At 34.7% G+C, this 13,894-nt stretch overlaps 1 protein-coding gene across 1 annotated transcript; it reads left to right on the top strand.

Annotated features, from left to right (window-relative positions):
• The first annotated feature begins 1,837 nt into the window (after positions 1 to 1,837).
• Positions 1,838 to 13,072, top strand: LOC140889242 (zinc finger BED domain-containing protein RICESLEEPER 2-like). Its single transcript, XM_073296954.1, has 2 exons — positions 1,838 to 2,084; positions 11,799 to 13,072. Exon 2 carries the CDS (start codon positions 11,879 to 11,881, stop codon positions 13,070 to 13,072), a length of 1,194 nt encoding a protein of 397 aa, XP_073153055.1. The 5' UTR covers positions 1,838 to 2,084; positions 11,799 to 11,878.
• The last annotated feature ends 822 nt before the right edge of the window (positions 13,073 to 13,894 follow it).

The raw sequence follows: 13,894 nt of genomic DNA, 5'->3' as shown, positions 1-13,894 counted from the left end.
CAGTTGCAAACTCTGTAAACGTTTGATTTGAATAAAGAATGTTTCTGATTTCTGTATTTGCATTCGGTACTTAAGATCTGATTTCGAGGACGAAAATATCTTAAGTGGGGGAGAATGTAGTAGCCCGTGCCCTAATTGAGTAATTAAAGGATTAATGCTAATTAATTGAATTAGGTATCGGACGGATCGGAAGCTCCGAAGGCACGATCGGAAGCTCCGAACAAGATCGGAAGCTCCGATGAGCGATCGGAGGCACCGATGTTATTACGTCAGGCATGACGTGTGGTTGGATCGGAAGCTCCGATCAGGATCGGACGTTCCGATCACCCCTATCCGGAGTCATCAAGTGATATTTTGACACGTGGCAGATCAGGATCTTCGGAAGCTCCGATGGCAGGATCGGACGTTCCGATCGAAGTTCGGACGTTCCGATCGAGGATCGGAGGCTCCGATCGTTGTCTATAAATAGAAGGCCGAGACTTCATTTCTCTTTGCCAATTCCGAGTTCTCCTTTCCTTTCTAGTCCTTTTGGAGCTGTTCTAGTCTTCTTAGGCTTGGTCCGGAGGTCGGAGAGGCGTTCGGTAGTCGTAGCGGAGTTGTGCCCAAGTTCTGGAGGCATCGACATCAAAGGGCTAACGACGGACGAAGGTATAGCTTTTGCTTCCTATAAATATTTAGGAGTATGCAATAGCTTAGTTAAGGCTTTTAGAGCACTTTAATGATAGTAGTATCATTTGGCAGTGTAGAACAGACTATAGGCGTGGACCTAGAGTTGGTAGAGCTTGCACTGTTTTGAGGTACGAAAGTACTGTTCGAGATATCCTGACTGAGTATGCATGTATTATGTGACTGCATGATTTATATGCCATGATATTATGCTGCATTCATTTGCATCTTGCTGTATCTCCTTCGAGATGTCTGTAGTAGGGTTGTACCCTATCCTGTTAGTGGATGAACTTCCATCGATTTGGGTCCGGCGTATCCACAGTTATCTCGGTATGGGAGCCACCTCCTGAAGCGACGGCACAGCGTGCTACATACCAGGGCCCGGTCTGTCTCTGTTATCTGATCCTTGACCTCGAGTCTATAGGGAGTTCACTTTGCATGCATGTATACTCATATTCTCGCACTGAGCGTTTTATTCTCACGTCTCGTACTCTGTATTTTCTGGACACCCTATTCCATGGGGCAGGTTTGCGATTGGACGAGGAGGGTGGATCCAGGAGGGGCTAGTCAGTGGTTGGCCAGCTGGAGCTTCGTCTAGGTTTTATTACTGTTGTTTGGGTTTATACAGCTATTCAATTTGGTTGTATATTATTGGATACTTACAGATTCCTTTACTTGGGATTGTATAATGTTATTGGATTCCGCAGTTTTATTCTGATATCTGTTTTATTAAGTTAATTGCATGCCTAAGTTCTGTTTAGTAGGTGATCCGGGTAAGGGTCACTACAATGTAGGTCGACCTCTTCTGCTCACGATCTAACGTCAGCGTTCTTCTTGCATCCAATTTAGGGGTGTTCACGATTTGGTTAACCGCCCGAACCGAGCCGAAACCAAAAATTCGGTTTGAACCGAAAACCGGACCGAAAATTCAGTTCGGTTTTTGGTTTTCGGATTTTTTGGAATTTTGTTTTTTGGTTCGGTTTGGTTTTTTATTGCGATTAACCGAACCGAATCGTAAACCGGTTTTTTTTTAAAAAAAATTATTAATTATTTTATTTTATTTACATAATTATATTTAATATTTCAAAGTAACCATAGAAAATTAGAAAGGACAAAGTAAGAAACGTGTTTCACTTTTCTTATTTCATAACTAAGAACGATCTATCTCCATTCTCCAATCTCAAATCTCAAAATTGAAATTCTGGATCACATTCGCAGCTGCTGCTCCTCTTCGACTTCGGGTCTTCCCCCAAATTTCAGATTCGTCTCGAGTCTTGATGGCTTGATTATTGAACCCGTCGGCCGTCGCTCCTGCAGTCCTGCTGCCCCGCCCGCATCGTCGCACGCCTTTTTTTTTTTGGCTTCCCTAATCCCCTCTTACTCTTGTCAATAGGAACACATGAAGAGAAATTTCGAAGGTATTTTGAAAGTATTTCATTGTTTATAGTTGATTGATTGATATTGATTGTGTAAGGCCCGAAAATATTAAATTATTAATTATGGGATTTGAGAATTAAAATTCCATATTATGGGCTAATATTGATTTGAGAAGTTATGGAAATGATAGATTTAATTTCCGAGCCGAAAATATTTAATTTGAGAATTTATGGATTTTGAGAATTAAATTCCGAGAATTCTTAAATTAATAGAATAAATATTCGATTTTAATATTTATGGAATTTAAGATTAAATTCCATGTTTCGAGAATTAACGAAGATTAATTTTGAAGATGAAACCCGACCAGGGGTTGATTTGAAAATATCGAAGATACGAGGGCTAAAGTGCAAAAGGCCGGGATTATTGATTTAATCCGAATTTATTTAATTTTAATCCGAGTATATTTAATTTGAGAATATTTAGAGTTTCGATTTTAATTCTAATATTCTTAAATTATTTTGGATTGAAATTGAATTAAAATGAAGGCTGAGAACTGAATTGCAATTAACGAAAATTCAGGGACTAGATTGCAATATTGATTGAACATATCTGATTTTAATTCACATTATCAGCATGTCAACGTGTATAATGGATGTTCATTTCAGAATTTTGAGAACAGAGTGTCGAAGACTTTCCTTTCCTTTTGATTTCCTGTTGATTTCCAATTTTTGAAACCCATGTTTTGAAGAACGAAATATGGTAGAGATCAGATTATGAATCTATGTTGTGTCTTTGAGTTCGTATGCCGTTCGATATCGCAGTCAGATTGGAAATGAATTAAGAAATGAACTTGTCATGGTTTCAGCATGTTTTTGACTTGTTAACATGTGATTATAGCTGCTGATATGATGAATTGAATGATGAATTCAGCTGATATAAGTGATACGAATGATTGAGTTGATTAGAAATGAAATCAATACCGAGTCGGTTCCCGATTTTCAATCGCTACAACACCGGTTGATGTTTTGACATCGTTTTGATAGCCTATAACTGAGTTGAGATAGTTGTTTAGATGTTATGAATGTTATAACATTTTTATTTCTCGATTTCAGTTGAGTTTCGAAGGCTAATGATTCACGACTCCGAGTTGTACCGAATAAGAAGAAGTTGAAGTTTGAAATGATGTTGATTGAATCTATATTGATGATTTTGATTCAATTCTAAAATGAATGAATAGAATGAGGTTTGATATACATGTTTTGATGATATGTTTCAGAGTTTAATAGGAGACTATTGACTCAAGAACCTCAACTTGAAACCAAAGAAGAAGTGATCAAGATTTAAGTGATGTGAGTGAAGATGATTGATGTTTGAATGATCAGATTCTTGTAGGCATTGTTGTTGTACTTCCTATTCAGATGTGGAACATCGTCAACTCGAGAATGAAAGGTATAATGATGACATCGCGAGTCAGGGACTGTGAAACTCAAGAACGACTATTCTTGAGTTATCCCGAACAAACCACATACTTGTTTAAGTATTTGTTCTTGAGGTAGAACTTATGCTATTGTCGATCCATCACAAGTAGTGGATCTTTATTGCTTTTGATATGATTGTATATGGAATTGATTCTATGCCAAGGTTTCGGTTAACCTTATTTTCTAGCCCGGAATGGCTACGATAGATGGATATCCATGTCAAGATCGGTTACGAATCTTGATGGCAATGAAGTGATAAGAATCAATTCTTGAGATAAGCGCGCTATATAAATTGAGTCTTGATTTGAAGTTGAGTCGATATATGCGTTATTTTTACTCTATTCTAGAGTTGATATGTTTAGAGTTGATATGAATTTATTTAATGCATTTATATGTCGATTATACTGAGAATGATTTCTCACCGGAGTTTATCCGGCTGTTGCTTTGTTTTATATGTGTGTATTGCAACAGGTGGAGCAGGAGCTTTGTTGAGACGACATTGATAGCTCGGGAGAGAGATGTAGCAAGTGTGGACTCGAGTTTATAAGTTAAAGCTTGGTATAGTGATAGCATCAAACATAGCAAGAACTTAAGACTTGAAGTTATTTATGCTATGTTGAATATCTTGTAGTTTCTTTTATCCCTTAAGCTATTCATTTGATGTAATACATGTATGATTTGATGATAGGAACCTGGTATATGAAAGTATGCATGTTCTTAGAATTTATAATATGTTTAGAATCGAATTTTGTTGGTTGATTCATGCCATTGTTCCAAGCTTGACAGCAGAAAATGTCTTCTGATGTTTTTTGGAAATGGTGCCCGCTCGATCGGGTAAAGTTCACCGATCGAGCGAGGCCCTTAAATTGAAGGTAGAAAATCAAGAATTTTGGGCTCGCTTGATCGGTAGTTTTTTACCGATCGAGCGAGGCCAAAAATGTGCAGACTCGAGAGCATGATTTAATTGCTCGCTCGATCGGCTGACTTTGCCCGATCGAGCGAGGCTCTGAAATTTTAAAAAAAAATATTCTGCTCTTGATTTATTATTCTTTAATTGTTTGATTAATTGTTTAATTAATCATTAGTTGTCATAAAACAAGATTAGCAACCCGAGATCCCCACAACAGGTGGTATCAGAGCATAGGTTCTGGAATGAGATAGAAGCTGAGCGGAGTAGAGTGAGTCACATGAATTTATAGTATTGCATGATTATGCAGTATTTGATTCGATGATTTAATAAATTTCATGTACTTTTGATCTACCTTTGAAATTGAATTGATTAATTTACTGATTTGTAAATTTTCAAATTCTTATCGATGTTATTATAAGAATTTCCCCGGGTGATGTAAGCACCCAGAATCGAAGAGAATATTGTTCTTTGGGTGATGTAAGCACCCCAGACTGACAGAGTGGTATGGCCAGACTGAACAGAATGGTATGGTCAGATTGAACAGAACTGTATTATTGCTCAGCTGAATGAAATATCTCTGATTGAACAAAACAGAACAGAATATCAGTGAATGAATAGATATATTGCAGGTGGAAGTTGGCCTGAAGAACTTGATCAATCGTTCAGATAACTGAAAGATACCGATTAATGGTGTATTAGATTGACTGTCTACCAACTTCGAAACCTAGCAATCAGCTGATGAATTTTGATGAAGGAATGATGAAATAACAAAGTTATATTAATTTGTTGGTAAGTGCTTAGAACATGATTTTTGTTTATAGGTCTTTGCCACAACAGATAGAAATGATGAGAAGGAAAAAAAATATATATATATATATATATATAGCTTTTAGAAGCTGAATATTTGAGTATTGAAGAATGTCTTGTTAGATTTCAAGCCTATTATAATTTTTTGAATTGTAAATGATCAGAAGCTCAAGATTGAGTTGTTTAATTATGGCTTGAATTCGAAGAATATGTCTGAATAAATGCTGATGACTGAAGTATGTTATGGAAGACATAGTCTTGTTTAATAAAACTGAAGCTGAATGATGAAGAAAAAAGACTGAAAGTGTAAAGATGCTACGGTGTGTGAGAAAAACACATATTTAGCTACAATTTCTATTCCAGAAGTATACAAAGAATCAGAATGAAATTGCACCTGAGAATGAAATTTCAGGTAACAGATTTATTTTGTTTTGACCTGTCTATTATTGGTGCAATAGATTCATGATAGCTGAAAGCTTATTATATGATCACCTCTGTATCAGAAAAGAGACTATGTGAATTGAACTGAAGAATGGAATTATTGTTTCGATGAACTGAAACTGAAGATGATTTAGTTCGTATTGAAATATCTGTTTATGTTGCATGATAGATTATGATGCAATAATAGAATACAGATTAGTAGAAGAATTGATGATAAGAAGCGATTAAATTAGAACAGTAAGAACATAATGTGCAATTGAATATGATGATATAGAATCTCGAATTAAGATTTTGTGATTTCGGTTTGCTATATGATGTTTGATTATAGAAATATTCTGAAATAAGTATATTCAATGCACTAGATATGTTAATGATCTAAACCAGAATTGGAAGATATGCCGATGAGTAGAGATGGCAGATATATTTCAGTAAGATTCTTGAATTTAGTTTAAGTTGTGAACTGGAATTTATCAGAGAATTGATGAGTTTATGAATTGAATACTGCTTTTGAGGTTTACAAAATAGATGATGATATGAAAATCAGTTACAGACGAGTCTTTTATTTGATTTTACTGAAGTTATTACATCATAAAATCATAATTTTTGAAATTCTTGATATTGATTTTGAGGTTTTGGTACCGACCTCAATCGATTTTGATTGACTCTTATTTTTTTTATAGAGTCTGGTTTGATCTACTCGTCTTGAGTTGAGATGCTAGTGAGTTGTTTTCACTTAGCATATTGTCATTCATATTATTGTTCAGTGGATGAACTTGACTTGAGTGAGTTTTCCTGATTATGAATTTCAAGAGTTACTGATTGGTTGATGTATACATTCAGTATATTATAATATTTATGACTTGTAACTGATAGAATTTCCAATTGAGATTTGGGAAATAGAACGAAGAGAAGAGATGAATGTGTGATTGATTGATCTTTTGAATTTATGTGCTTGAAGTATCGAGATAGATACTAAAACAGTCAGAATTGCTGTAATCCAAATTAAGTGAGAATTGATTTGGAAGGACTAAAGCACATTGAGAGGAGATCAAGTTATTAGAATTCAATTGAGAAATAGAAATGAAGAATGAAACAGGCATTCGATCAAATTATTTCAGATTTTGTGTATTTTGGTTTGAATATTCAGATGAATATATGACCAATCAGAATGATTTTTGATTGAAAGCAATCCAGAACTATTTAAAAGATGAAAGAAACACAGAAAGTAAACTGAAGCGATGAGAATTCAGTACAGAATGCCATATAGAGATATGAATTGAAGCCTCAGATCAGAATGAATGAATTCTATTATGATTGATTATTTGATTATGCCTGATATTTCCGAAAAGAGATATCAGAATTTGAAGAATTGCACAACATTGAATTTAATATCCATCCGATAATTGTTTTATCAGATGATAAAGCAAATAGAAGTAACAGAATTAGTACATTTTCTAAGTTAAACGTACAGAGAGTTTCCGATGAATTTGAAAATCGTTGATCAGATGAGTTCAGTGATAGTTTAGAAACTCCAGAATTGTTACAAGATTGTGATTTGAAAGAATATTTTGCGAAACTACCAAGATGAAACAGTTTATGTGAAGTAAACATGTGGTAGTTATGAACATATTGATTGAAATTACTGGATACGATAATTTGTCTGTATGATCAATTCACTGAATTGTGATTAGATTCGTTGTAAGACGAACAGTAAGCCAAGAAATAATGTTTCAGATTGAAACATTGGGTTTACTATTACATTGTAATACAGATGATTCGATGACTTTGAGTACTTTTGAGGTAAAGGTAAAATATGTTATCCTTGAATTGGAAGAATAATCAGAGAAGATGAATTGAATTTCGAGAATGAAATTTTATCTGACATGATACCGATTATCAACATATCTGAATACTTTGAAATCTGTGAATACAGCATTAACTCTGATTACAAAATAATCCGAATAGACTAATTAGATTTGTGGAATACACTGTATGAGATGTGAATAACAGCTATCGATTCAGATCTGTGAAGAAGATAGAGATATGATGAATTACAGGAATGATTACAATCTATTGTCAGGATTAAGACTTTAGAATTATTCGATAGAATGTGGCATCGATTGATTGACTGATGTTCTGAGAATTGGATATATGTGATTGCATTATACCATTCTTCGATGAATGGATTATCTCAGTTGATTCTCCAGATGTTGAGAATATTCTCAGAACTTTAATACCTGATTCGGTATTACTTGTCTTGATGTGTTGCCACTTGATGATTATAATTCCTATAAAAGCTAATGAATCGATTTTGAGATAATGATATGATGAAAAGAAATCAGATTTCTTTGTATTGGAATGATACTACTGAAGTATATGATATCAGATCAGACATGATTTGTTGTCAGCAGATCAGATGTGATTTGAGGAACACAAGGATGATGAATATGAATCTGTATGGAATGAAAGCAAGAAGATGAATCAGAATTAGTAATTAAATGATAGATATAACTTTTGAAGCTGAAACTGATTCGTTAAGTGGAAAAGTTATTCTTGAAACATCATTCAATTCAGAATAGAGAAAGAGCAGAGTTTAATTTACAGATTCAGAATGTGACGAGGAATAATGATTTTGAAGCGATGAACTGAAGAACAGTGTAGACTTGAGTTATGTTCTATACTCTGTATAGAATGATATAGGGAAAGAATCAAGTCGTCACCAAAGCTGAATTGCACTGAATGACATGTCAGACGGAATTGATGATTGTATTGACAAAATGTATTCTTTTCAGCTGAATAAGTTCAGTATCTAAGTGAGAGTGAAAGAAGTATCAGTAGATTCTTCTTATGTACTTCATTCAGATGAGATAGATCTTGACGAAATTTTGAGTTCAGTCGATTATTCGACAAATCCTTGATTGCAGAAAGAAACAGCTCAGATTCAATGACTTAAAGTACAACTGAATAAATAATGATTACAAGAGAATAGAAGCAGATTCGAAGTAAAAATCTGACAAGAGATTGAAAGATGAAGTGAGATACGAAATGCAGAGTGGATGATTGAAGTGAGAATCACTTCAGATAATCATTCAGTCAATTAGATTTGATATTCTTGATGAATACGATTTCGATGACGAAATCATTTCTTAGAAGGGAGGAATTGTAAGGCCCGAAAATATTAAATTATTAATTATGGGATTTAAGAATTAAAATTCCATATTATGGGCTAATATTGATTTGAGAAGTTATGGAAATGATAGATTTAATTTCCGAGCCGAAAATATTTAATTTGAGAATTTACGGATTTTGAGAATTAAATTCCAAGAATTCTTAAATTAATAGAATAAATATTTGATTTGAATATTTATGGAATTTAAGATTAAATTCCATGTTTCGGGAATTAACGAAGATTAATTTTGAAGATGAAACCCGATCAGGGGTTGATTTGAAAATATCGAAGATTCGAGGGCTAAAGTGCAAAAGGCCGGGATTATTGATTTAATCTGAATTTATTTAATTTTAATCCGAGTATATTTAATTTGGGAATATTTAGAGTTTCTATTTTAATTCTAATATTCTTAAATTATTTTTGATTGAAATTGAATTAAAACGAAGGCTGAGGACTGAATTGCAATTTACAAAAATTCAGGGACTAGATTGCAATATTGATTAAACATATCTGATTTAAATTCACATTATCAGCATGTCAACGTGTATAATGGATGTTCATTTCAGAATTTTTAGAACAGAGTGTCGAAGACTTTCCTTTCCTTTTGATTTCCAATTTTCGAAACCCCGTAACTTTTGATCCGCTCGTTCGATTTCAATTCCGAAAGATGTTCTGGAATCCTTGAGACGAGGCCTTCGATTTGATGTAAGTATTTTGTTCTCTTGGAATGTTTTGAAGAACGAAATATGGCAGAGATCAGATTATGAAACTATGTTGTGTCTTTGTGTTCGTATGTCGTTCGATATCGCAGTCGGATTGGAAATGAATTAAGAAACGAACTTGTCATGGTTTCAGCATGTTTTTGACTTGTTAACATGTGATTATAGCTGCTGATATGATGAATTGAATGATGAATTCAGCTGATATAAGTGATACGAATGATTGAGTTGATTAGAAATGAATTCGATACCGAGTCGGTTCCCGATTTTCAATCGCTACAACACCGGTTGATGTTTTGACATCGTTTTGATAGCCTATAACTGAGTTGAGATAGTTGTTTAGATGTTATGAATGTTATAGAATTTTTATTTCTCAATTTCAGTTGAGTTTCGAAGGCTAACGATTCACGACTCCGAGTTGTACCGAATAAGAAGAAGTTGAAGTTTGAAATGATGTTGATTGAATCTATATTGATGATTTTGATTCAATTCTGAAATGAGTGAATAGAATGAGGTTTGATATACATGTTTTGATGATATGTTTCAGAGTTTAATAGGAGACTATTGACTCACCTCAACTTGAAACCAAAGAAGAAGTAATCAAGATTGAAGTGAATGTGAGTGAAGATGATTGATGTTTGAATGATTAGATTCTTGTAGGCGTTGTTGTTGTACTTCCTATTCAGATGTGGAACATCGTCAACTCGAGAATGAAAGGTATAATGACGACATCGCGAGTCAGGGACTGTGAAACTCAAGAACGACTATTCTTGAGTTATCCCGAACAAACCACATACTTGTTTAAGTATTTGTTCTTGAGGTAGAACTTATGTTATTGTCGATCCATCACAGGTAGTGGATCTTTATTGCTTTTGATATGATTGTATATGGAATTTATTCTATGCCAAGGTTGCGGTTAATCTTATTTTCTAGCCCGGAATGACTACGATAGATGGATATCCATGTCAAGATCGGTTACGAATCTTGATGGCAATGAAGTGATAAGAATCAATTCTTGAGATAAGTGCGCTATATAAATTGAGTTTTGATTTGAAGTTGAGTCGATATATGCATTATTTTTACTCTATTCTTGAGTTGATATGTTTAGAGTTGATATGAATTTATTTAACGCATTTATATGTCGATTATACTGAGAATGATTTCTCACCGGAGTTTATCCGACTGTTGCTTTGTTTTGTATGTGTGTATTGCAACAGGTGGAGTAGGAGCTTTGTTGAGACGACATTGATAGCTTGGGAGAGAGATGTAGCAAGTGTGGACTCGGGTTTATAAGTTAAAGCTTGGTATAGTGATAGCATCAAACATAGCAAGACTTAAGACTTGAAGTTATTTATGCTATGTTGAATAGCTTGTAGTTTCTTTTATCCCTTAAGCTATTCATTTGATGTAATACATGTATGATTTGATGATAGGAACCTGGTATATGAAAGTATGCATGTTCTCAGAATTTATAATATGCTTAGACTCAAATTTTGTTGGTTGATTCATGCCATTGTTCCAAGCTTGACAGCAGAAAATGTCTTCTGATGTTTTCTGGAAATGGTGCCCGATCGATCGGGTGAAGTTCACCGATCGAGCGAGGCCCTTAAATTGAAGGCAAAAAATCGAGCATTTTGGGCTCGCTCGATTGGTAGGTTTTGACCGATCGAGCGAGACCAAAAATGTGCAGACCCGAGAGCATGATTTAATTGCTCGCTCGATCGGCTGACTTTGCCCGATCGAGCGAGGCTCTGAAATTTAAAAACAAATAAAAAATTTCTGCTCTTGATTTATTATTCTTTAATTGTTTAATTAATCATTAGCTGCCCTAAAACGAGATTAGCAACCCGAGGTCCCCACAGATTGCCTCAGTTTGACAATTTGTATACTTTTATTCTTGAGTTTTTGTGAGACGTAAATTTGGAATTTTTGGTTTTTGTGAGGCTTGTGAGATGTAATATAGGACGGCAGTGGTACGCCGTAAGCAAGCTCGTTCTTTTGGTTTGGAATTTAGAAGTTAGAACTTAGAAGCACATGTTCGTTCAACAAAAAATTTACTGTCTACTGCCTAGTTGAATGAAATTAATAGATAATGTTTCTAAAATATGTGAGTATAGTTCTAAAATAATTTATGGATAATGAATTCAATAATTTTATTGTGGATAAGTTTCCAAGTTTTAATTTACGTTATTCGTGCTATTTTACATAATAAGTATTTTCGTTATTTTTAGATATGGCGAGTGACAGAGGTGAAAATTCAGGTTCAAATGCACGTGTTCGTCCTAATCTCGTGGAGCTTGAACCTGGATAAATGGAAAATGACAGCTTCACTGTTGAAGAAGAAATGGAGGAGTTAAATACATCTAGACAAATTGGAGAAGAAGGTCCAAGTGAAAGGCCAAAAAAAAAACCAACAGAAAGAAGAGCTAAGGTTTGGGATCACTTTACTCTTTACACAGATACAAATGGGAAGACTAGGGAAAAATGTAAGTACTATGAAAAAAATTATGCTGCTCATAGTTCAAAAAATGGGACTTCTACTTTGAATAGTCATTTGAGAATTTGTAAGAATCACCCTCAAAACACACAAGTTGGAAATAATCACACAATAACAAGTTATTGTCAAAATGAAACAGCAGAAAGAGAAGCATTTTCTAGTCTTAAGATTGATTCAGAAACTGTTAGAAAGGCACTAGTTCGCATGATTATCATTGATGATCTTCCTTTTAAGTTTGTTGAGAATGAAGGGTTTAAGCATTTCGTGTCCACAACAAGTCCACATTTCATGATTCCATCGAGATCAACGATAACAAGAGATTGTTATAACTTGTTCTTCGATGAGAAAAATAAGTTGAAAACTTATTTTAGAACAAGTGGACAAAGATTCTCATTGACTACGGATACATGGACTTCTAATCGAAGGCTTACTTACTTTTGTTTGACTGGTCAGTATATTGATGAGCATTGGAAATTGCATAAGGTAATTCTTAAATTTATTCCATGCCCTAGTCATAAAGGTGATGAAGTAGGTCTTTTGATTGAGAAGTGTTTGCTTGATTGGGGAATTGATAAGGTGTTTGCTATAACTGTTGATAATACATCTTCTAATGATACTACCATTGCATATTTGAAAAGAAGATTTGTTAGCTGGGGAACTGCAATTTTGGGTGCAAAATTCTTGCATATGCGATGTGTGGCACATATTATAAATCTTGTGGTAAAGGATGGCTTGAAGGACTTGAATGACTCGATTGAGCGTGTCCAAACAGTGGTTAGATATGTAAGGCAATCACCAGTAAGATTGAAGAAGTTTAAAGATTATGCAGTTGAGGAAAAAGTGGAGAGCAAGAAATCATTGTCTTTGGATGTCCCAACAAGATGGTACTCTATTTATATAATGTTGCAAACTGCTGTGATTTTTCAGGGTGTCTTTGAAAGGTATGAGCTGTCTGATGCTGAATTTCGTGTTGGAAAACTGGCGAGTTCCCAGACCAATTACGATTGATACCCGGTGCAGCGGAAGTTTAAAAATTTTTCATGGAACGTTTCCATGGTCTGGGTATCAACCGTTCATCAATTGAATTACGTGTGTGTAAAATTTAAATAACAATTAAATAAATTTTACCTCAAATCTCGCAACGAGATTAATGGACACCAACAGAACAATTCTGCTCTTGTTGTCTCTCCCTGGAACCGATGAACGCCTTCAATCAGGTCCACGAACAGAGGTTTAATCCCTCTGATAGATTGCACTAGAAAATCTATCAGAAGTTTTCTGCGAAGAGAATACACGAATTTGATTCGTTATTCCTTACTGCGATTCAAAATCACAGACCGGAATTTTCTCGGGCAGAGCAGGAAGGGGACGGCCGAAAATTCTTTGAGAGAGAAGGGTTTCGATTTTTTTCTGTCTCAAAAATTATGACCTGTTGTGTGTAATTTCTGTACTGAAATAACTTATTTATAATGCAGGCCACTAACACCTTAGGGCCCATTAGTCATAAGCTGGGGCCCGACAAGCAAAGCCCGCTCGTTCAGAAATTAATATAAAATTCATCGTGACTCCGATTGATGAAACGATTTCACCAATGTGCACAGAAACCATTTCTGCACGTTTTAAAGTCAAAATAAATTTTCCTGAATCCGAATTCAGTGGTTTCCAAAAATGTCCATCCCTATGTCATTTTAGGAAATCCTACTCCCTTACTCTTATTTAAGAAGTCCAACTCCTTAGTTCATTAAATTTAACTCTTTAAATTTAACTATCTCAACGGGGATTAAAACTCCATTACACTGTGTGACCCTCAATGGTTCAGGGATACAGCTA

Source organism: Henckelia pumila, chromosome 3 (genome assembly GCF_033568475.1).
Source record: "Henckelia pumila isolate YLH828 chromosome 3, ASM3356847v2, whole genome shotgun sequence".
NCBI lineage: Eukaryota > Viridiplantae > Streptophyta > Magnoliopsida > Lamiales > Gesneriaceae > Henckelia > Henckelia pumila.
The sequence above is the reverse complement of the archived record's forward strand: the minus strand, read 5'-3'. Positions and strand labels throughout refer to the sequence as shown.

Excerpts from the sequence above, each read along its gene's own strand:
- LOC140889242 (XM_073296954.1), top strand. The coding sequence starts at position 11,879 with ATGGAAAATGACAGCTTCACTGTTGAAGAAGAAATGGAGGAGTTAAAT.